The following is a 20,413-nucleotide window of genomic DNA, read 5'->3' as shown; positions in this document are numbered from 1 at the left end:
CAGTTTTCTTCTACGCATACAGCTTCCTCCGTGGCAGCATATTCATCCCTGAATAAGCTCAGTCTACCCAATAGCCTCTACGGAAACGGAACGTCTTTCGGCCTAGCCGAAACGTTCGCCTCGGTCATCGTTCCTGATCGTCTCGTCAGACGGCCTGCAGATTCGTCGCCTCATCCTTGACGAGCCATCATCTAACGGTCACTGGACCGTCACTGTTAGACCGGCTAGTCAATTGACCAAATTTCACAGATGATTTTTGGTAAGGTCGCTCTTTATACTAGTACATCTTCTGAACTTGTTTGAAGATGGGGTACCTACCAGGTCAAAGTCCTGTGCTCACCTTCCTCGACATTAATCTCATAATCTCTTCTCCCTTCCTTATTTTCTAGTTTCCGCTGACCGTGAGGTGACAGACATCGCCCTTTACCGAGGCCGAAGAGAAGGTGCAATGAGTGGAACGTTCCGTGACATCGACTTCCACTTTTACAGATGGTGTGGCAAAGACGTAAGCTGGAGATGAACATATCCTTGCTGAATCAAAGTGCTGAGGAGTATTGTCCGTGTCTACAGATCAGGAAGGGGTAGCGATTGAGGTTTGAACCCTGAGTATGTTTTAATATTCAATCTAAAAAGGTTTCGTCTTGCTGGCAAGGATTTACTCCAGTCTAAGTAGGAACGATGTTTCAAAGAGATCCATCCCCCTCGTATGGGCTTTGGATTTCTCAAATCAGAGACAGAACGAGTATATCGCAGATACCTTGTGAAGCCTTCAAGTTTCTCAACCTATGGCTGTGATGGAATACTGATCGCAGTATTTGAGACTGGGTACGCAGAGCAGGGCACCTTCTCTCGGTGACGCCAAATGTGTCGTTTGTATCCTTCAATCGTTACTGGGTATTGAAAACTCCTAAAAAAACAACCCACAAAGGTATCGTCATTCAAAGAAACAAACAAAAGAAAACGTCCACCGCATCGCCGAATCAACCCAAGTGCCTATCCATCTTCTTCACACAACCGAAGGCCGCGGCCCAGACGAGACCATGACGTGCCCAACGCTCGACTGCCTCGACGCCTTCCTGCCCGAAGAGAACCTCTCAAAGAAGCCCGCCGTCCCAGACTTTCTCCGCTCCCCGCTCGAGATGCTCGACCTGTCCGAGGCTTCGCGGATCGAGGCGGCGTCGATAAAGGTCTGCGGGAAGATGCCCCAGACGCCTTTCGCGTTGGTGCCGGACCAGCACCAGTGGTCTTGCCAGGCCCCTAGATGTCTCGTGTAAGCAGACTGGAGATACACGCCATGGAAACGTCTAACCAGGAAAATGAAGAGAAAGAAAGGGGAAGAGAAGAAGAAGAAAATAAAAAGACTCACAGCTGATATTGGTGATCCTCTCCCCCTGATCAAACTTCAACCAGTCCCCACCATCCTTCGGCCTAGGCGCAAACTTCCACCGCGCCACAGCCGAGATATTACTCGCCGTGTCCGCGCGAATCTCCGCCTTGGGCGGCGCCTCCAACTTGAGCACATCCAGCGGCGCGGACCCGAAATTCCCCTCGTGCCACCCCATCACCCACTCCCCGTTATATTTCGCGGGGAACTCCACCCCGCTCAACCTCGCGCCGTTAGCAAGCTCGAACCCGGGCGTGTTATCGTACAGCAGCCGCATCCCGTACATCCTCTTAACCGTCTGCGTCGCCGTCGCCGTCGGCAGCTGCGCGAGCTCGAGCTGGCGGCCCTCGATGCGCGAGGGCCGGGGCGGGGCGCGGAAGTGCAGGTCGTAGTTGTTGCGCAGGTGGAGCGGTACCTCCCCTCCGCCCGTGGTTTCCGAGGTTTCGACGACGGTGATGCCGGGTACTTGGGGTAAGGGCCGCGGGTGCCGGGCGAGGTGCTCGAAGAGCTTCTTCTGGCTGAAGAAGACTGTGGCGTCGCATTCTTCGAGGGTGCGTTGGGCGTGGACGCAGAAGACGCAGCCGTAGAGGAACTCGTCTGCGCGTTTGGTGGCGACGTGGGATTTTTGGAGGAAGCGGGGGCGGTAGGAGATTTTGTTGGAGGTGTGGTTTGCTTCCTCTGGAGGTTGTCACCGTGTTAGTTCACTCGACCCCTAGAATCAAGTCGGATATCAGGGAAAAGAGCTGGGTACGTACCGGCGTTGTTGACGTCGTTCTCGACCTGTTTGAAGTCGAGCTCGTAGGAGCAGCTCGAGCACTTGGCGACCTCGTGTGCGCCAGAGAATCCCTTGGAATGAAAGTCAGTCGAGGTGTGCTACAAATAGAAAAGGGGCGGGACGCTGCCTACTCACCGGTTTCTTAACCTTCTTCACACCAAGACCTCCGCGCGTGACCTCCTTCGCGCCCTCGCAGAACCCTTTATACAAATAAAACGAGCTGCTCAACCCGATATTACAATCCTTTGGCCGGGACGAGACCTGAAGCGCCGCCTCCCGTCCCTGCGAAGAAGACGACTCCGACTCCACGGGGATCAGCCCCTCGCCGTCGCTCATGACCAGCGGGACCTTCTCGATGCCCTCGTGGACGCCGGGCGGGAAGTTGGGCGGGATGATGGGCGGCCTCGACGTCGGGCTGAGCCGGCCCCCGTCGTGAGCCGAGGACGTGGAGGCGCGGTGCTCCGTCATGGAGGGGCTGATGGCGCCCGAGTTCCTCCTGCCGCAGCCGTCGAATACGGAGTCGTGGAGGGATTCCTGGGAGCGTTGCCGTGAGGCGTGCGAGTACATGGAGCTGGTCTGCGAGTGCCGGTGGGGCCGCGGGGAGTGGCCTCCGTTCACGTTCCGCGGCGCCTGCGTCTGGTCTTCCGTGACGATACCTAGTGTCGTCGACGAAGCTCGTCCTCGCGAGACGAGGGGGTGACTTCTATCCGTCATCGATACCGGTGATCGCGTGAGGTCCTGCGGGCTCATTTGGTGGTACCGGTCTTCTTCCGAGAGGACGCGGTCGGTGGGGATCTCAAGCCGGTGATCTGAACCATGCGAGAGTCTGCTCATGTTCTTCGGGCTGCCCGGCTCAGAGATGGGCGAGCTCATGGAGACGGGCGGACGACGCTCAATGTTCATCTCACCCATTGGTCCTTCCAATCCCGTCTCGATCATGGGGCTTGCTCCTATACTCCACGGGTTTGTCGGCGGAGGAGGCGGCGGTTGTAGCTCGATTACCTCCTCCCTGACTCTTGGCTCTGGCTCAGGTGTTGCGTGTTGCTCTTCATGTGGCTGGAAATGATGTCCCTCATGGGACGTAGGCAGACTTCCGTGGCCTTGGTCTTGGGTCTCTATCGTCGAGGGGGTCTTTGGTCAGCTGCGTGGTTTTTCTTTCTCATATTTGAATTCAGGGGGAGCAATGGCTATAGTTACCGTGTGTAGCCGGTGGCGATGTCGCGATAATTGGAATAGGAGGCTGCTCCCGCGGCGCCGGCTCCAGCCTCATCCTCTTCAAGATCTCTCCAGTCCGGAGGCCGGCCCTCTTGCAGAGCTCCCGCAGCTCGACGTACTTCTCCTTTTCATACGTGTCTGCATCGATTACGTCTTCAAAGTCCCATATCATGTCAGTCATCTGTGACCTGTAGTCGGCGATCTCGTCTACGTGGATAACACAAGGTTAGTTAACACCGTCACCATATGTGCGTGAGAAGAAGAAGAAGATTAAGAAAACGGAGATCACCATACTATCATCTTTGAGCGCATCTATAAAGTTGACGCCAGACTCCTCCAAGTGGCGCAAGCACAGCGGCTCAATAATCTTGAGGATGCGCTCGGCGCCCTTGACCAGCTTCTGGCTCTCGAAGAGCATGTCCCGGTCGTCACCCGCGTTCCCGAGCGCAACGGTCCCCTTCTCCACGACCTCCTCAAAGGGCCCTGTCACCAAGTCCTTCACGACGTCCATGGTCGGCAAAAGGGGGGGCCCGTAAGTCCTTTGAGAGCCGGTGGCCGTCTGGTCTCGGTCTCCCGGCGGCGGGGTTTTAGGTGGAGTCGTCGGTCTGGTTGGTTAAAGGTACACGATGGGCTAAGCCAGCGCGAGAAGTTGGCAGAGGGTCATCCGAATAGTAAGCTTGGATCTGAATTTGCGCAATCGCCAAGTGTTTTTGAGGGTTCACAATCACAAAACTTTGGAGAAAAGATCTTGGCAGAAAATGTGAGAAAAAGAGAAGGGAGAAGAGAGAGGAAATGCGAAGAGGAGGGCAGGTTAGGATAGGACAAGGCTGCAGGAAAACTACTAAGCTGAGCTGAGCAGATCAATTAGTCGGCTTCGCTCAGAGTCACCACCACAAAAGCAGGGCCAGATCCAGGCCGCAGGATAGATGGGCAAGGTATGGCACACAAGGACGGGACGGGATTGGAGATGGGCGGCTGGCGGGCAAGGTAGGCAGATGCAGGGCGCACCGCATGTCAGACTGGCCGCTCTCTCTCCCGAGACACGAAGCGTACCTCTGGGCCGTCCGTCTATCTGTCACTCGAGAGATAGAGCGAGCGAGCAAGGACACAAGAGTACCGGTAGCCAACGGGCGTGGCTTGCTTCTCGGAACGCCTCCGCACTTCCAGTTCCAGTTCAGGTCTTGAAAGTTGACATGAGTGACAAGCAGGCAAGGCGGTGCGGTGGTGTTGCGCCCACCTTTGCAAGCGAATGCAGGTGAACCTCGCCCCGGTATCAGGCTAGTCCCGCGAGGAGATCGACATGGCGGGCGATGAAAAGAGTGTCAACATGTCTGCTGCATGTTCCAACGTGGAGGAGGGGGGTGGAGGAGAAGCGCCAAAGGTGGAGGAGGAGGCGTTCTGGCGTCTTGGATCCGAGGTAGGGCTGCTGAGCTGTCGCTGCTAGCCTTCAGAATCCCCCCAGGCAGACCCGTTTGGCTTCATCGGCGTGGCACATTCCTAAAGCTGGCTCCGCGATTGGTGTTTCTCAAGCGAAAGGAATGTCGCGGGCGTGACGGAGTTTGCTGGTAAAGTAATGAGGGAAGAGGGACGTTTGGTAGGGGGTTGTAAGCGATCAAGTCCACAACGTCGGTACGTACTATGACTGAATAAGCAAGGAACTTGAGGTAGGTAGCATTGGTACCTAGGTACTATGGTAGGCTCATCAGATGAACGCTGCAGCCACGAGGTCCAGCACAGCTAGCGCAGAGGCGCAGCTCAATACAAGCCCATCGACGTAACCTCTTAGAGGAAAGAGGCTCTAACAAGCATTTGGATCATTGCACAAAACGACGCCCAGTTGTGTAAGCCTCCCGATCTGCCTTGCCCGGTGCGCAGTTTGTTTTAAGTGGTCATCTGCCCTTTCATCATGAGGCATTACTGAGTAAGGTCAGGAAGGTAGACAGCCCTGACAACATACCTTATCTCAACTTCTCCATCGGTCACCCTTTGTGGCCACCGACGACAGCATCGCTTTTGCTCCATTTTTCTTCACCGAAGAGACAAACATCCAGAGGGGTTGCCTAACTCGTATTTTGACCGAAACAAACGCCCGATTACAGACAGCAAGTAACCCGTAGCTTTTCGGAAGACCCCAATTAAACATATTCGCTAGCAATACACGCCAGAACAGGCATAACTCATATTCTCGTCAATAAGGGGTTGTGTGTATATTTTGTTTCTCATCCACCAGCCCGTCCTTTGACCAACTGTTGATGACGGCCTCTATGCCTTGGTTGTGTTTCCGGAGATGCTCTGGTGATCTCACGTCAGAAGGTGGCAGTGACGGTTAAAGTATACAGCGACTTACCTGAGAAATCAGATTGCGACCAATCTGGATAGTCTCGGCCATACCGCGTTGGCGAAGCCAGAATCTGTCACATCGTCAGTTTAAATCTTCAAAGTCAAGGGCAAGAACATCAACTTACGCCTCCTCGGCGCCTCCGTGGCCCTGAGTCGAGATCCTGCGGGCCTCATCCTCAAGAGCCTGCATGGTGATCATCTCCGTCTTCTCGATACCCGGAGTGGCAGCTTGGTCCGAAACGCCTTGGCCCAGGTTCTCCTCGAGCAGTCTCTTCTTCATCATGAAACGTTCCTTCTTCTCCCTTTGCAGTCCGGGGCTATCCAGCTTCTTCATAACGAGGCGAACGACGAACTGAGCGCCAAAGTAGAAGTGCTCCGAAAGGAGGATACTGAGGAGGAGACCCCATGCCTGAATGCTTCCAGGGGTACCACGAGGTCCATCGCCCTTGCCAGCGGATCTGCACAGGAATACAATTGAGGCGCTGGTGATGCTACCCAACCAAGACAAAAAGCCCAGGGCGTTGAGCCAGGGTCCGATAGAGTCGGCGCGCCACGGAATCGGCCGTCTGCTGCTAATGGCGATCTTGACAGCGTCCGACCTCATCTCGACCCAGTTGTTGACGAGGAAGCAGCAAGCTGTCAAAGGCCAGGCCACGGAGAAGAGAGAGAGGTAACCAAACTGGATGACCATCTCTCTGTAGTCTCCGGTAACATCGTAGGTCTCAAGCTCAGCTTCGTTTCTCACACGCTCCAAGAAGGCAGCCTCTTCCGGCTGGTCCTTGATCTTGGCAGCGCTGTCCTCCTTGGACATCTTGGACTGCACCTCTCTGACCTCCTGGAACACCTGGCGCTTGACGTACGGCACAATGACCTCGGTGGCAAAGTTGACGACCTGGGCGGTGACGGTGAAGTAGAACATCTGTTTGCTGATTCTCTCGGGGTTGATGGAAAACTCCTGAGTCTGGAAGTTGACGTCCTTGGGGGTGATCTTCTGCGCAGTTGTCCGCCAGAAGTCGAGGTAAGGAGTGAGATGGTCGCCGAAGGGCAGGTAGACAAAGGTGGTGAAGAACAGGGCCATGTAAGAGGTCAGGAAGTTGAGAACGAACTCCTTCTGAACCAAAGCCGCATGGTGTGCGTCAATCGTTTCGTAGTTTTCCATCTCAGTCAGTCTCGTCGCGAACTTGGTGAGCACGGTAGAGAAAGTAGGCGTCATAACCACCAGAATGACGGTCGGGAGGAAGGCCAGGTAGGACTGGAAAGGTCCATTGTATACCTCGTTGATAAAGATTTCCAGCGAGTTGCAGGTCACGATGAGAGTGCCCAGCACCACGATGCACGCTGCTGCGAAGGGGATCTGGAGAAGTTGCGTCTGCAGACGCTTGATGGGCGAGTAAATCTTGACGGGCTCTCCGGTGATGGGGTCCTCGGCCTGGCGCTCGAACTCGAATTGCGGGCGAGGGTGCTGGATGTTGGAGACGCCGCGGACGCCCCACTGTACGGCGAGGTCGACTTCCCTCTGCTTCCAGAACTCGAAGAAGATGACGGACCACAGGCAACTGACGAGAGCATAGAGCCAGGAGAACTGGCCAAGAAACATCCAAGCACCAAAGCCGGCGGCGGCGGGAACGACGAGGAACTTGAAATAGGTCTGCATGAAGGCAAAGTAGAAGGCGACGCTCTCGCCGAACTTATCGCGAATCTCGTCGAGGTCGTTCTCGTCCGTCTGTCCCTTTGTGCTCACCCTCTTGATCCACTGGCGGTTGAAGGAGTGGTTGTGGAGGGGAAAGATGCTGGCGACGTGCTTCCACTTGCCGGACTCGGGGGTGATGCCGGCCCCGCCCTCGTTCTTGGGCTTCACCATGAGCAGGTAGACGAGGCGCAGGCGCTCGGCGTCGGAGACGGGCTCATCGCGGAGAGCCTGGGAGAGGTCCTTGTCTGCGGTGTTGGTTCGAGCGCCCTGTAGCCAGTCTTGCAGTCGGGATCGGTAGACTTGGTCGGCGAGGAACTTGTCGGCGATCTTGATGAAGACGAGGACGGAGCTCTTGTCGCCTCTCCGGACCTCGGTGGTCAGGCCAACATGGGTCAAGGCTTCGATTAGCTGGACGAAAGAAGCTTCGGCGCTGGCGCGGTCTGAATGAAGTAATGGGTCAGTTTTCATGGTGAGGCACATAGGCAAAGGGGGACTCACCCTCTTGCGGGATCTTGTAGTTGATGACATAGTCGACGCCAAAGTTGGTGTCTAGACCCTTGGTCTTCTCATCGCTGTAAAGGTCGCGAAGAGTCGCCATTGCTGCTGCGGACCGCGGGTTCGTCCCAAGAGATCAGTCGTCGGGAGCTCGAGCACGGATGGTATGTGTGCAGGATAGGAGGTCTGGATTGTAGAGATGGGATGCACTTTGAGACAAGATATGAGAGCTATCCAAATGCTCGAAAGTGACGGGATCACGACAAGAGAAAAGGTGGTAGGGTTCGCGATGGTCTTAAAGCCAAGTGCGAGAATGTTAGCCAAGTGGCTGAAAGTAATGACGGCGATGTCTCGCTTGGCAGGTTTTTTTAATGAACAGAAGGAGAGAGGAGCTTGGGCGTTTGGCTGGCTGGCGGGACTGAGGGAACCGTCACGTCACCGCGCAGGGCCCCGACTTGGCCGGGGAGCTCATTTTCAGGGAACAAGCTCTAGCCCCTCAATGCCTCTACGAAGTACCTGGTGCCCACCAGTCGATCCCACCACCGCTACGCCAAACATGGATTGGCGCTGCCGTGTCGCTGGGAAAGGTCCAGTGGTGTTGTACTTGGTGGGCTTGTAGCATCGTAGCAGTGACAATGGTGGTGCGTGGCTCGTGCTGCCCCGGCACCTCCCCCTCCACCACTCCCCTCTTCCTCTGGCCCCCAGCATAGCTGAACCGCCGCCATGCCAGGTGCCGGCCGGCCCACCTCACTGTGGACATGGCGACATGCACTGACTGATTGACTTCTGGCGGGTGGATTGTCATTGGATTGCACATGTGCTGGCTGGTGCTGTCATCGGTGGGGTTTCAGCTTTGGCAGCTGCTTGGAGCTCCCTCTGCCCCATGTGAAGATCCGTCCGGCCAACCTCAACACCACTTCACCTCACCTCACCTCACCTCACCACACCACACCGTATCTCACCTCAATTCATATCACCAATTTCACTCACCTCGCACAGCAGCTCACATGGAAGTCGTATGATCCCTGCGTCCCTTCACTCGATATCCCCACGAACAGGGACACCGACGGACACAATCTCCAAATGACTCTCCTCACAGCCCTCGGCCTCCGCCGCAAAAACGACTGGGAGCCCCTAACCCTTATCGACGCCATCCTTCTCTCACCCCTAAACCTCCTCGTCACAATCATCTACAGCATAATCCTCTTCCTCCGCGGTCGACCCTTCACCCCGCCCCGCGACAAGCCCGCCATCCGCGTCGTCTGTCTCTCCGACACCCACGACCGCACCGACGTTGACATACCCCCGGGGGACCTCCTCATCCACGCCGGCGACCTCACCAACGCCGGCACCGTCGCCGACATCCAGGCCCAGCTCGACTGGCTCGCCGCTCAGCCTCACCAGCACAAGATCCTCGTGTGCGGCAACCATGACAGTTTCTTCGATCCCAGCGCCCGTCTGCCCGAGGACCGCGGCAAGAGCCTCGATTTCAAGGGGATCCGCTATCTCATCCGTGATGCCGTCACGCTGGAGTTCAAGGGTGGCCGTCACTTGAAGATCTATGGTGCCCCTGATATCCCGACCTGCGGCGGTTCAGAAATGGCTTTCCAATATGATCGTTCATCACCGCCCTGGACCAACACGGTACCAATTGACACTGACGTTTTGATCACTCACACACCACCAGTAAGTCTCATCTCATCTCATAGTACTTCATTTCACTTCATCTCATCCTCTCCACCTGCGAAAACTTCCTCATCTAACACAAGCCACAAGAAAACCCACCTAGACCTAAACCTAGGCTGCCCAGCCCTTCTCCAAGAAGTCTGGCGCGTCCGCCCCAAACTCCACGTCTTCGGCCACGTCCACTGGGGCCACGGCCGCCAGACCGTCCACTTTGACGACTGCCAGCGCGCCTACGAGGCCCTCATGTCCCGCCCGCCCCGCGGCCTCTTCCGCGACCTCTTCCCCCACGCTGGCTGGCGGGACGCTCTCGCCGTCCTGGGCTACGGCATACACGGCGTCGTCTGGAAGTGGCTCATGGTCGGGCCCGGCGGCAACACCAGCAGTCTCATGGTCAACGCCGCGCAAATGTACGGCAACACGGGGCGGCTGGGGAACCCGGTGGAAGTAGTGGATTTGTAATGAAATAAAGAGCAAGATAATGACTTGGAATCATAAAGTTTTTGTGTACCTATAAGAACTACGTATAATGTAGTAAGGCGATGCGCCCGTTGCGCTGGTGTGGTATCATGGCGATGTCTATGCTAATGAACGTGCTGGAGGAAATCAACGAAAGAAAACAAGCAGAAAGATAGAAAGAAGTGAGAAAGAGAGAGACCAAATGCGCCGCCAATATGCACCGGGAACCAGCCCACCGATTCGCACGTCGCCTCGACGTCAAATCCACAATTCCCACTTCATCAGAAAAACATCAACGCGAATCGTACAACCGCAATAGCGACCCCCAACCCAACAGCCCACCCAAAGTTCACCTCCGCCACGGACGCCCCTGCACTAACAGACACCATCGACGGAGTGGGTCTCCCGGTCGCGGGCGGCGTCGCCGCCGCACCAGTCACCGATCCAGTGGGCCAATACCCCGTCGACGTCCCGGCCCCGGCCCCGGTGCCCGGCACCGCAAGCACCAAAAACGGCACCGTAAGCGTCACACGGTCCGCGCCGTTGGCACCACACCCGGCGCACGAGGCCACCGTCGTCGTCATCGGCACGCTCACGGCCGCGGGCTGCATCCCGTCACCGCCGCAGTACTTGTTGCACCCCGGCACCAGGATCGTGGTACAGTGCTCCGCGGGCGTCAGGCGCGCCGCGTCGGTGGCGCAGACGGTTGTGTATGTCACCGTCGTGATGAGCGTCGATGTGGATGGGGTATGGGGTTCCGGGTCGCCCAGGGGCGGGGCGTTGGGGGGTACTTCGTCTGTGAGACGGGCGTAGACTGACAAGAGGTAGGTTGAGGGCGCGGCGCGGCGGTGGAGGTGGAGGTGCATGAGGCGGCGGTGGGGGTTCGAGGAGAAGGACGGCGGGAGGGTGTCTCGCTTTGGCTTCGTGGCTGGGGTGCTTGTGGTGCCGCCGCAGAGTTGGGTGCTGTTTCCTGGGCAGGGGCTGTTGCAGAGGGCGCGGTCTGTTGTTGCTCTGGTGTCTGGGTCGAGGTCGTCTGCGCAGAAGCATTCGCTGGGAGGGGATATGTTAGTGAGAGAGGTTTTATCTGAGAAGAGGGTTCGGGACGTTACCTTTCGCGGACACCGGCGTATTTCCCAGGTCTGCAGAGATCAATACACTTGCCGAGCGTCATATCCGCCGCCGAGGCCTTGAGCAAGAAGCTCTGAAACCCGGTTCCGGAGCCGAAGCAGCCGAGATACGCATACTCCCCAATCGTCGCCGGCTCGCGCCCTGGGACTACGGGGTCCGTCGAGGGGCTCGGCGGCGCGGTGGCGGTCGGTCCCACGACGGTGGACAGGACGACGGACGAGACTTGGGAGGACTGCATTGTGGCGGTGGACACGATGACAGTACCGTTCTGCGTGAAACTCGTCACGATAGTGGCAGGGTTCGGTACCGTCGTGTAGATTGTCGATGTGGTCTGGATCGTTGTCGTTGTCGTCGGCTCGGACGGGCTGGCGGTGGTGTTCGTGGCGAGGCCTTGTTCGTAGACGTCGATGTAGTTGACTTCCCAGTATCTGGTTTTCCGCTTCTCGTCAGGGAGGTTCCAGTGAGCATGTGTGTGAAGGGTCCGATGACTTACGCGTTTGCGAATGCGGTAGGATTGTTCGCCACGTACTCAACGCACGTCGGCGCCCGCTGATTACAGGTGTCCCCGTCCTTGCCCCAGATGTTGGCAGCATAATCACCGCAAAAGTTCTGAACGTCTCAAAGTCAGCTTGATTTGTAATATACTCACGCAACTTCGCGCAGAACATACCGTCTGAATCACAATACTCATATCCTTAAAGTATGTGTCTACATCACACGACGACGTCCCAAACAGCGCAGATGGCAGGCCCCAGCCGGACGGATCGGGGTTCTTGGCAATAATATCGTCCGGGATGCTCTGCCTCGGCCAGTGCCAGATACTGATGGCCTCCGAGGTCCACTCGAGCGCGTAGACGCCGCCGCCGACTGCGTTGAAAGCGTCTCCGTAGGTGTGTGTGTCCGAGGCGGGGGGAAGGTAGTTGCAGCCGGCGTTGTTGGTGGTCTAATTTTTGGTGTCTTGTTAGCAAGAGAGCACACAGCCACACATCACCAAATGATGAATACACAAGGGGCCGTGGGCTTCACTGAGGAGACTACATACACCTGGGCTCTCACAGTCGAGGAGGAGAGGTTGGCCGGCGGCTGCGGGGGAGTCTGGGATACGGCATCCTGATGTACTAGATTTATCGTGTTAAACCCGACTTCTAGATATGGCATGAAGGAGTGCGAGACTCACGTGTGTCCGGAGAGGATATTCTTTGTAGCCTGGTTCGCGCCCTCGATGATATCAATTTCTCCGCTTGTAGGCCAGTCCGGTCCATACATCCAGACTATCCAGATTCAATGTAAGCTAGTGAGCCAAGAAAGGTAACCCGATACGTCTTCAACGGGTCTGATCCCCTCCCAAACTCGGCAATATGAAAGGACCCAAAAAGGAGAGATCCAAACTTACACGCAGGCCACAACCCACAAACCGACGGCGGCATGTGCGCGAAATCACCGATAAACAGTCCATGGTTATACTGCCTCTTGCTCTCTAGCCTCAAACTCGGCCGTCCGTCGCTGAGGCCGTACGTATTCTTGTTATCCACGCCCAGCGTCACGGCCTGCGTGTCCGGGTCGATGAAGTAGAGGCCCTTTGCAAGGGCGTCGGGCTGGCTTTGGTACCTATCTTTGCCGTTAGGTCATCCATGTCCAACTCCGCTCAACTAACAACAGGGTCTAGGCCGATATCTGTGAGTAGGAGGAGGAAAGGACGTACCTTACGAAGCCGTTGGATGGGTCGGCATAGTTGATAAAGTTGAAGTCTGAAATCAAGTTCGCGCCGAAGTACGACTGCGATAAGCTGTACGCCATGTTGGCTTCTCTTCCTCTTCCTCTTCCTCTCCTAATGTTCCTTTACACCTTTGTTCGTGTCTTCTCGAGGCTTTTTTGCCGTGCCCTTTGTCGTGTTAAGAGATTCAAGAGAGTGTATGAATGACCACCCTAAAACAACTTGAATAGAGCGAGAGAGGTCGGGTGCGTCAGCGATCGATGATCGGAAACCGATGGGCATACACACGTCAACGAGAGACTCTGGTTGATTCAGATAAACAGAGAGAGAGATAGAGAGAAGGAGAGTGTGAGAGAGCAAACGCCACGGCTCAGTTTCGATGATCGAACAGAAACCAGATGTCATGAGACCCTTCAGAGAGAGGGGTGTAGTTTGCTTATAACCCTTTGCTCGTCACCATCTCCCTTGCGACTGATCCAGGTACAGAATCGCCAAAGATGCGAACCTCGACGAATGGATTTCCAAGTCTGCCCTCCTCCACATGAGAACCACACCACCATCATCGCAACCCTCACTCCCGGTCAGGAATGCCACTGCTCGACCGCCGTCTGGCCGAGGACCTGTCCAAGGACCCAAGCCTTGGGGATGCTCGAGATCCATCTCCCTCCCAGCCTCCTCAAGCAAACCTATTTACAACAGGTGACGTTTGCTTCTCCACAAGAAGCACTTGCTCATAAGGGTCTACGCCTAGTTGGAAGAACAGAGAACCAAAAAGGATAAGAAAGCTAGACCGGTCTGGTGGAGGTCGACAGAGAATCCAATACGCAGGTAATCCATTTCGAGAGACCCAACCACGCAATATCCACTCCAAAAAGAGAAAGCCAAGGAAGCAGACCAAGTTTGACGAGAGAAAGAAGGGAAACAAGAGGAATGCAAGCATCGCTAGCTTCGCTCAAAAAGCTGCCTTCCTCTTGCCCATCCATAAACCCTCCGAGCGTAGCAGACTCGGCAGACCGAGACATCCTGACGGCGAGACAGGAGGTGCGCCGCCCAGGCAAAAAAAGAAGTGGAAGCAAAACCGTTCGAAGAAGAGAGGCCCAACCAACAGTGAGCGAAAAACGTGAAACCCAATAGGGAAGTAGAATCGAATGCCAGATCACGTAGAAAGGGATCGGGGGGGCGTGGGGCCGGACCACCGCCCCGATGTGAGACATCCTCCCCTCCATTCCAAGCGGTGGAGGTATTCCTAGTCCCGCATTCTTCATGTCCGACCCTTGCTTCCACCGGGTTTCCACCTCCGAAGTTCTCAGAGCCAGAAAAGAAAAGACATAAAAAAAAGGACAACGATGCTCTAGATCGTGAGTGGGTATATTGTTCATATGGTGGATATGGCATACAAGCGGAAACAAAAAGGGACAAGTTCGTGACCCAAACGCCATGGCCTTTTTCGGCTTATGCCCACCACCTTTAAGCAATCCCTCCCCTCAACACTCACCCCGACTCTTTCTCGTCGTCGGTAAACTACTGACCCAAATTCTCTCAGTTGTACTAGTCTTACACCATGATCCTCCTCAGCCCCTCCGTGCCTCCCAGGACGCGTCGGCCAGTGACCGCACACCGCCCCTGTCCGCTCTCCCACTTGCCTTCCTTGTCTCCCATGAAATCTTCCTGCATCGGATGCAAACCCTCCACCCACCGGTGAATGCACGTGTAGCAGTACACAATACCCGTCTGACACGCCGTCGGTGTAACGATGGGATCCTCGCAAATAGGGCACAGCGCCGAGTCCTCAGGCGCAGTCACCGTATAGATGGGCAACAGCGAAGGCGTCGCGATAGGCGCCGTCTCAGCAGCCGGAACAGCCGCGTCCGCCGACTCGTCGTCGCCGCTAACCGCCTTCTCCTTGCCCTTGCCCGTCGCGGCAGCACCTGCTCTTCCAGCTCCTCCCTTGCCAGCCCCCAGGCCCGAGACCACAGGGGGCGGGAGATCCAGCGTCTCGGACGCCTTACGCGACAGCTGCTTGGCAAAGTCGGACGCGTGCCACCACTCGAGAAACTTGAGCGCAAAGATGCTCATCGGCAGCAGCAGAGACAGGCTGGAGAGCAGACGCGGGCCCATCTCGCGCGGGGAGAAGAGGGATCGCCACCCGGGCGGCGCGCCGGGCTTTCCGTTCGCATTGCCGCCGCCGCTCGTGAGCGCGTCAATGGCCTGGTAATCGGCGCCCGTCATCCTCCTCATGCGGGTGCCGATGAGCCACAGGAACGGGTTGTGGTACTTGCTATTGTCAAACAGGTAGGCTAGGTTGAACGACAGCAGCGCAAAGTAGTAGGCCGCGTTGACGCTCGGGTAGATGTTGCGCAGGAACCAGCGGTAATAGTGCAGGAAGCGCTGCTTCAGCGTCGGGTTGGGCGGCATCTGGGTGTAGGCGGCGCCGAGGAGCGCCCGCGGCGCGTTCACCTCGTAACCCTCATCAAGCTTCCTCTGCAGGTAGGGGACGCCGACGGCGACGGCGAGGTTCATCCATATGTCCTTCGTGCCGAGCTTGAGGGTGTCCCTTACGACGGCGGGCGCGGAGGCGCTGGCGCGCGGGATCTCGGCGTGCAGGGCCTTTTCGCGCTTCAGTCCGTAAAAGTTCTCGGTGAAGCTGCCGCCGCGGGTCTTTAGGTAGTGGCGCTCGACGAGGAGCATGAGCAGGGCGTAGAGCTCATCAAAGGAGTTGAGGGCGCGCAGGAGGTAGCGCGGGTATCGTTGGGTGGCGATGGTGAGGAGGTATCGGATGGTGGGCGGGAGGAGGGAGTTGAGCTGCTGTTCGGAGATGAGCTCGAAGAGGGAGGGTTTCTGGTCGTCGAAGGAGCCCCGGAGGGCGGTCATAAACTCCATGGTGGGCGAGGGCGGGCGGGCATCGGGGTTGATGTGATGACGATACCGTCAATGGTTTCTTGCTGCGAGTGCGCGGATGCAAAAGAGTGAGTTGCGCTGTTATCTGGGCATGGCGATGACGGATCAGGTGTCGTCGGGTGGGTTGGTGATAATGGAAGGCTGCAGATCTCCGTACAGGTGAGGTGGTTTATCTTATCGTCGGCGGTTGGTTTGTCAGAAGTTGGAGGTTGAACGTACCGAAAGGGATTTGCCGAGGCAGTTCCACTAGCGTGCCGAAGATAGGGACCAAGAACCCGGGGAAGCCAGCGGGGCCATTTGCTGTGGAAATGGAAGGGTACCCAAGAAAAGGTACCCATCCGGACCCCCAACCGAACTCAATTGAATTATAGCATCAGCAATTCGATCATTCTCACTTTAGATCGAGGCTCACTCATAGATTGCCTATCTATTCAGTCATCGCCTTCTGGTTGATTATCTGTGGCCCAGTACCCCATCGATACCCTCACTTGATTCAGCTTTCTTCCAACAGCTAGAGCCCGACTCGCTGTCAACGACAGACGACACTCACTTTCTCATCTCACTCTCACTCTCACTCTCACTCTCACTCTCTAAACTCACACGACGACACCTCATTCACAATGGGCATCCCATCCCAGTTCAAGTCCGTCTTCGAAGCCAAGGCAGGCGAAGAGCGCATCCAAGCCTGGCTGAACCTAGACAAGGACGACGCGGGCAACTTCAAATTCGGTGTACGTCCCTTTCCCCCCTCTCTCATCACGTCTCACCCCGAGTAAACATAAACCAGCTGACGCAAAGACTTCCAGAACTGGATGGGCGCCCTCATCCCCTCCATATCCCTCCTCTCCACCTCCCTCGCCCCCACCCCCCGCGCCACCTTCTCCTTCACCGTCCTCCCAGAGCACTGCAACCGCGCCGGCAACCTCCACGGCGGCGCCGCCGCCACCCTCTTCGACTCCCTCACCACCATGCCCCTGGCCCTCGTCAACGACAAGCCGGGCTACTGGCAGTTCCTCGGCGTCTCCCGCACCATCAACTGCAGCTACCTCCGCCCGGCCCCCAACGGCGAGGAGTGCCTCGTCGAGTGCGAGATTGTCCAGATCGGCCGGACGCTGTGCCAGCTCAGGGGTACCCTCACGAGGCGGAGCGACGGGGTGGTGCTGGCTACGTGCGAGCATCACAAGTTTAATACTGATCCGCCCGCGAGCAAGTTGTGATTTGGAGAATTAATCTTTGTTTCCTACCCTTTCTTCTTCAGAGAAAGTTGAGTGTAAGGAGTTTGGATGAGAAGAGATGTTGAGTGAGACTCACGATATCTATTACCCACGCGGTATACACATACAGCTGTAGATGTTACACATAAGCTAGAACAAATCCACAAAGCCAACAAAAACCATCAGATTCCACCAAACCCACCACCCCTATCCCATCACTGCTCTATAAGATGATGCCCACCAAGCACAAGATCCATAAGCTCGGAATCCGGCGCCGCCAACGCCGCCAAATCCTCCACCAGCTCCTCATCATCAATCTCGCCCCCGTCATCGTCGTCGTCCTCCCCCCACTCCCCGACCACAAAGTCCTCGTCGTCGTCCTCGTTGCTAGCCAGCTCCGCGTCAAAGTCCATGATGGGCAGGAAATCGTGAATGTCAATCTTCTTGTCGTCGCCGTCCTTGGGGCCCGGCGCCCGGTCCGAGACCTTGAAGTAGGCGCTGGGCCCGCAGGGGCCGTGGGGGTCGTAGTCTCTGTAAGTCGCAGAGGTTAGTTGGCATTGGCTCCCTCTCGTTCGGTATGTTCTCTCTTCTTGAGTAGATGCTGGAAAGGGAGGTGGGAGGAAGAAGGAGGAGATACAACATACGTATCGAACCAGTGTCCCATGACACCGCGAGCCGACCCAACACCGCCAATCTGTATCCCCTCGCTCCGCCACCGCGCGTGGCCGTTGAAAACGGAGAAGGTCGTCCACCTCACCTCGCCCTCCTTGGTCATCCGAACCGTGCCTTCAGTAGCTAATTAGAATCAGTCGAAATTTAACGGAAAAAGCCACATGAAAAAAAGGGCCTTCCACCGTGAAGTAGCCAGGATCTTTCTTACGAAGGAAAGAAGACGAGGAAAACTTACCACGAAGTTGCGAATGCGCATTCTCATCCCACGAATCATCAACCGACCGCGACAACCCATGAAAATGCACTACAGGCAGCTCCTTCCCATCGTCCTCCCCGGGCGGCTGCACATCAACAACATACATCTTCATCAAGATAATCCTCGTCGCCTCCCCGACGTCCAGCGGCGGCCGCGGCACCTCGATCGGCGGCGGCTCCTCTCCAATCGGGAAATTATAGTGGAAGAAATCGTTATAGTCGATGAAACAAACCACCCTCAACCACGTGCCCGCGACGCCGTACGGGTCCTCCAGATCCAAATCCCGGATCCCTCTCCCCGGCGAGGGCACGTAACTCCCCGACCACGAGCCCGCAAACGGCTTCTCCCAGAGGTTGGAAAATACCTTTGCGGTGAGACGCTGCGATCTGATGTTGCTCCCCAGCACGATCATGATGGCCTCCATCTTTTCCCAGTCCACCCGCCCCGAATCGTCGTCTCGAAAGGGCCCCCATTTCGTGCGCGTCGTGTACTGTCGCATGTCGTAGACCTTGCACGCGGCGTAGGGGTATACCCGCGAGGACCGCGTGCGGCCAAAGTTGAAGATGGGGCGGCCGTAGAGGCAGTGGAGCTTTGCGCTCTGTTGGTGGATGTCGTCGGCGGTTGGGTCCGCCAGCCGGGAGGAAGAGGAGGATGACGCCGACGAGGACGATGACTGCCGGCGGCGGCTGCTGCTTGTCGGGCGTGCTACGTCGCCGCGCGCGCGGTCAAAGATGTGAGAGCGACACAGAAAAGCCACCCGCGCGGGCTCGTCGCGGAAGAAGTTGGCCAGGGCGGCGGCGTTGCGGGAGACGGCGTGGGTGCCTGTGTCGTTTTGCGTCTCGCCTGTCGGAGAGGCATGTTGTAGCAGCCTGTTGGCGACGTCGGATACGAAGGGGAGGAGGTCGCGGGACTAGTTAGGGTAGCGCAGATGAGAACGGTTTCATGATATCCCATATGCCTTTACGATAGTGAAGGGAGGCAAGGGGATCTCTCTCACCTTTTCGTTGAAACTATCCCCGGCGCAAACGAGACCGAGTCTCACGAAATCGTGCAGTTCCCTCTCCCAATCCAACCCAGTCTGCTTAGGTGTGTCCTATTCGAGACATCGCGAATTAGACCATTTCTCTCCCCTTAATGTGACGCAGGACAGAAGGTAATTGCGGGACGGGGGGTTTATTCCATACAAGAGCATTCAAATACACGTCCTTGCAAAGTTTCTGATTCCCCTTGACGTAGGAGTGCAAGAATCGACATGTGCGGGGCAGACGTCCGAGGTCGCGGGGCTCGAGGCCCGAAAAGATGTGATGGAGGATCTCCGCCGGCAGCAGGTTGATATGCAGCACCTGATGCTGCTGCTGCTGCGGCGGCGGCTGCGGCATCTTGGGCGACGACGATGGGTACGGCGACGCCCTGTCGGATTCAAGCATCTGGAGGGGGGAGCTTATCGCGCCGCGGCGGGTTGCGATCTTTTGCGTGTTGTATGTTCACAACTCCCTCAGAGAGGAATGCGTCGTTGAAAAATGGACAAGTGGTTTGGGGAACAAGCTTCTGGACGAGGGGCCGGTCAACGAGTCACGATGAGAGGGAACATTCCTTGGGATAGGTAGCAAGGTAAGTAATGAAGGTGGGAAGAATTGAGCAAGGTAAGGCAGGACAAGGTAGGTAGACAAACAGCGGATCGGAAGCTTAAACTTACGTCGTCCACCCGGTTGGTCAAACCGCCCACGCAAACCTCCCACGCGGGTCACGAACCACATGCAGCGTTCGTGCGGGGATAACTGCAGGGTGTACGGCGTTTGGAGTAGGTACCTATCCGAATCTATGTAAGGGCGGGCAGGGCGAGCGCGTGTGGGTACCGCCTGCCTGCGATCCGTGAAGCTCCCCCTCCGCGCCTGGGGTTCTGCACTTTGGTCAACCCCGGAGCTCAAGGGTGTGTGAGCTTCCGGCGTATCAGCGCGGTGGAGAATGGCGGACACTGTGTGTTATGCAGACAAAAGTGTTATTGCCTCTGAGATTGGTTCGTCGAAGCCCTGACGAATAGCTCTCCCGACTGAGGTTGCCTTACGCATACCTACCTCTCTGGCAGCGCAGCAGTTCCTCGGGTTTCCGACTGTCCCGTCCCCTAAAGCACATATTCTCTGGAACGTCAAGAACCCCTCTCCATGGAGCCCTATCAAGAAGAGTCACCAGGAGTCAGTATAAGTCATGATGACGCAAGGCAAGGCAGAGAAGATCACTAATTACCTTACTTACCTAAGACAACGATCAAAAGGCGCTATCGAATACATGCCTTAGCCCCGCACTCATCGGAGCCGGAAAGTGGATCCCGCCCGGCTCCGGACCCGGGAGGCCTAATGTCCAAAGCAAACGGAAGCGGAGCATACGATCCACAAAATTTCAACTCGCCAATATCACCGGCGATCCCTTGGCAGACGGCTCTCTTTCACAGCGCCGGGCTTGCATCAGGAAACGTCAGAGCCACCTCTCCGG

At 56.7% G+C, this 20,413-nt stretch overlaps 7 protein-coding genes across 7 annotated transcripts; 2 read left to right on the top strand and 5 right to left on the bottom strand.

Annotated features, from left to right (window-relative positions):
• Nucleotides 1-1,006: 1,006 nt before the first annotated feature.
• On the bottom strand, nucleotides 1,007-3,885 carry CCOS01_16119 (SH3 domain-containing protein; the record flags this gene model as incomplete). Its single annotated transcript, XM_060464256.1, has 6 exons — nucleotides 1,007-1,257; nucleotides 1,367-2,062; nucleotides 2,140-2,230; nucleotides 2,295-3,274; nucleotides 3,357-3,581; nucleotides 3,669-3,885. The coding sequence occupies 6 exons, from the start codon at nucleotides 3,883-3,885 to the stop codon at nucleotides 1,007-1,009; spliced, it is 2,460 nt and encodes an 819-aa protein (XP_060305311.1).
• Nucleotides 3,886-5,636: 1,751 nt separating this feature from the next.
• Nucleotides 5,637-8,002, bottom strand: CCOS01_16118 (uncharacterized protein; the record flags this gene model as incomplete). The annotated part of the gene is made up of 4 exons (XM_060464255.1): nucleotides 5,637-5,666; nucleotides 5,722-5,785; nucleotides 5,840-7,844; nucleotides 7,903-8,002. 4 exons carry the CDS (start codon nucleotides 8,000-8,002, stop codon nucleotides 5,637-5,639), a joined length of 2,199 nt encoding a protein of 732 aa, XP_060305310.1.
• A 980-nt stretch (nucleotides 8,003-8,982) lies between these two features.
• CCOS01_16117 (calcineurin-like phosphoesterase) lies at nucleotides 8,983-10,044 on the top strand (the record flags this gene model as incomplete). The annotated part of the gene is made up of 2 exons (XM_060464254.1): nucleotides 8,983-9,585; nucleotides 9,676-10,044. 2 exons carry the CDS (start codon nucleotides 8,983-8,985, stop codon nucleotides 10,042-10,044), a joined length of 972 nt encoding a protein of 323 aa, XP_060305309.1.
• Nucleotides 10,045-10,322: 278 nt separating this feature from the next.
• Nucleotides 10,323-12,966, bottom strand: CCOS01_16116 (mixed-linked glucanase; the record flags this gene model as incomplete). Its single annotated transcript, XM_060464253.1, has 8 exons — nucleotides 10,323-11,091; nucleotides 11,151-11,597; nucleotides 11,663-11,778; nucleotides 11,840-12,112; nucleotides 12,212-12,287; nucleotides 12,347-12,440; nucleotides 12,563-12,777; nucleotides 12,872-12,966. 8 exons carry the CDS (start codon nucleotides 12,964-12,966, stop codon nucleotides 10,323-10,325), a joined length of 2,085 nt encoding a protein of 694 aa, XP_060305308.1.
• A 1,471-nt stretch (nucleotides 12,967-14,437) lies between these two features.
• CCOS01_16115 (Pex2/Pex12 amino terminal region) lies at nucleotides 14,438-15,763 on the bottom strand (the record flags this gene model as incomplete). The annotated part of the gene is made up of 1 exon (XM_060464252.1): nucleotides 14,438-15,763. One exon carries the CDS (start codon nucleotides 15,761-15,763, stop codon nucleotides 14,438-14,440), a length of 1,326 nt encoding a protein of 441 aa, XP_060305307.1.
• Nucleotides 15,764-16,401: 638 nt separating this feature from the next.
• CCOS01_16114 (thioesterase superfamily protein) lies at nucleotides 16,402-16,998 on the top strand (the record flags this gene model as incomplete). Its single annotated transcript, XM_060464251.1, has 2 exons — nucleotides 16,402-16,512; nucleotides 16,588-16,998. The coding sequence occupies 2 exons, from the start codon at nucleotides 16,402-16,404 to the stop codon at nucleotides 16,996-16,998; spliced, it is 522 nt and encodes a 173-aa protein (XP_060305306.1).
• Nucleotides 16,999-17,210: 212 nt separating this feature from the next.
• Nucleotides 17,211-19,302, bottom strand: CCOS01_16113 (F-box domain-containing protein; the record flags this gene model as incomplete). Its single annotated transcript, XM_060464250.1, has 5 exons — nucleotides 17,211-17,526; nucleotides 17,640-17,781; nucleotides 17,903-18,833; nucleotides 18,921-19,016; nucleotides 19,108-19,302. The coding sequence occupies 5 exons, from the start codon at nucleotides 19,300-19,302 to the stop codon at nucleotides 17,211-17,213; spliced, it is 1,680 nt and encodes a 559-aa protein (XP_060305305.1).
• Nucleotides 19,303-20,413: the final 1,111 nt, after the last annotated feature.

The sequence above is a fragment of the Colletotrichum costaricense genome, assembly GCF_030867565.1.
Source record: "Colletotrichum costaricense strain IMI 309622 chromosome Unknown Scaffold_27.1, whole genome shotgun sequence".
In the NCBI taxonomy this organism is placed as follows: Eukaryota; Fungi; Ascomycota; class Sordariomycetes; order Glomerellales; family Glomerellaceae; genus Colletotrichum; species Colletotrichum costaricense.
The sequence above is the reverse complement of the archived record's forward strand: the minus strand, read 5'-3'. Positions and strand labels throughout refer to the sequence as shown.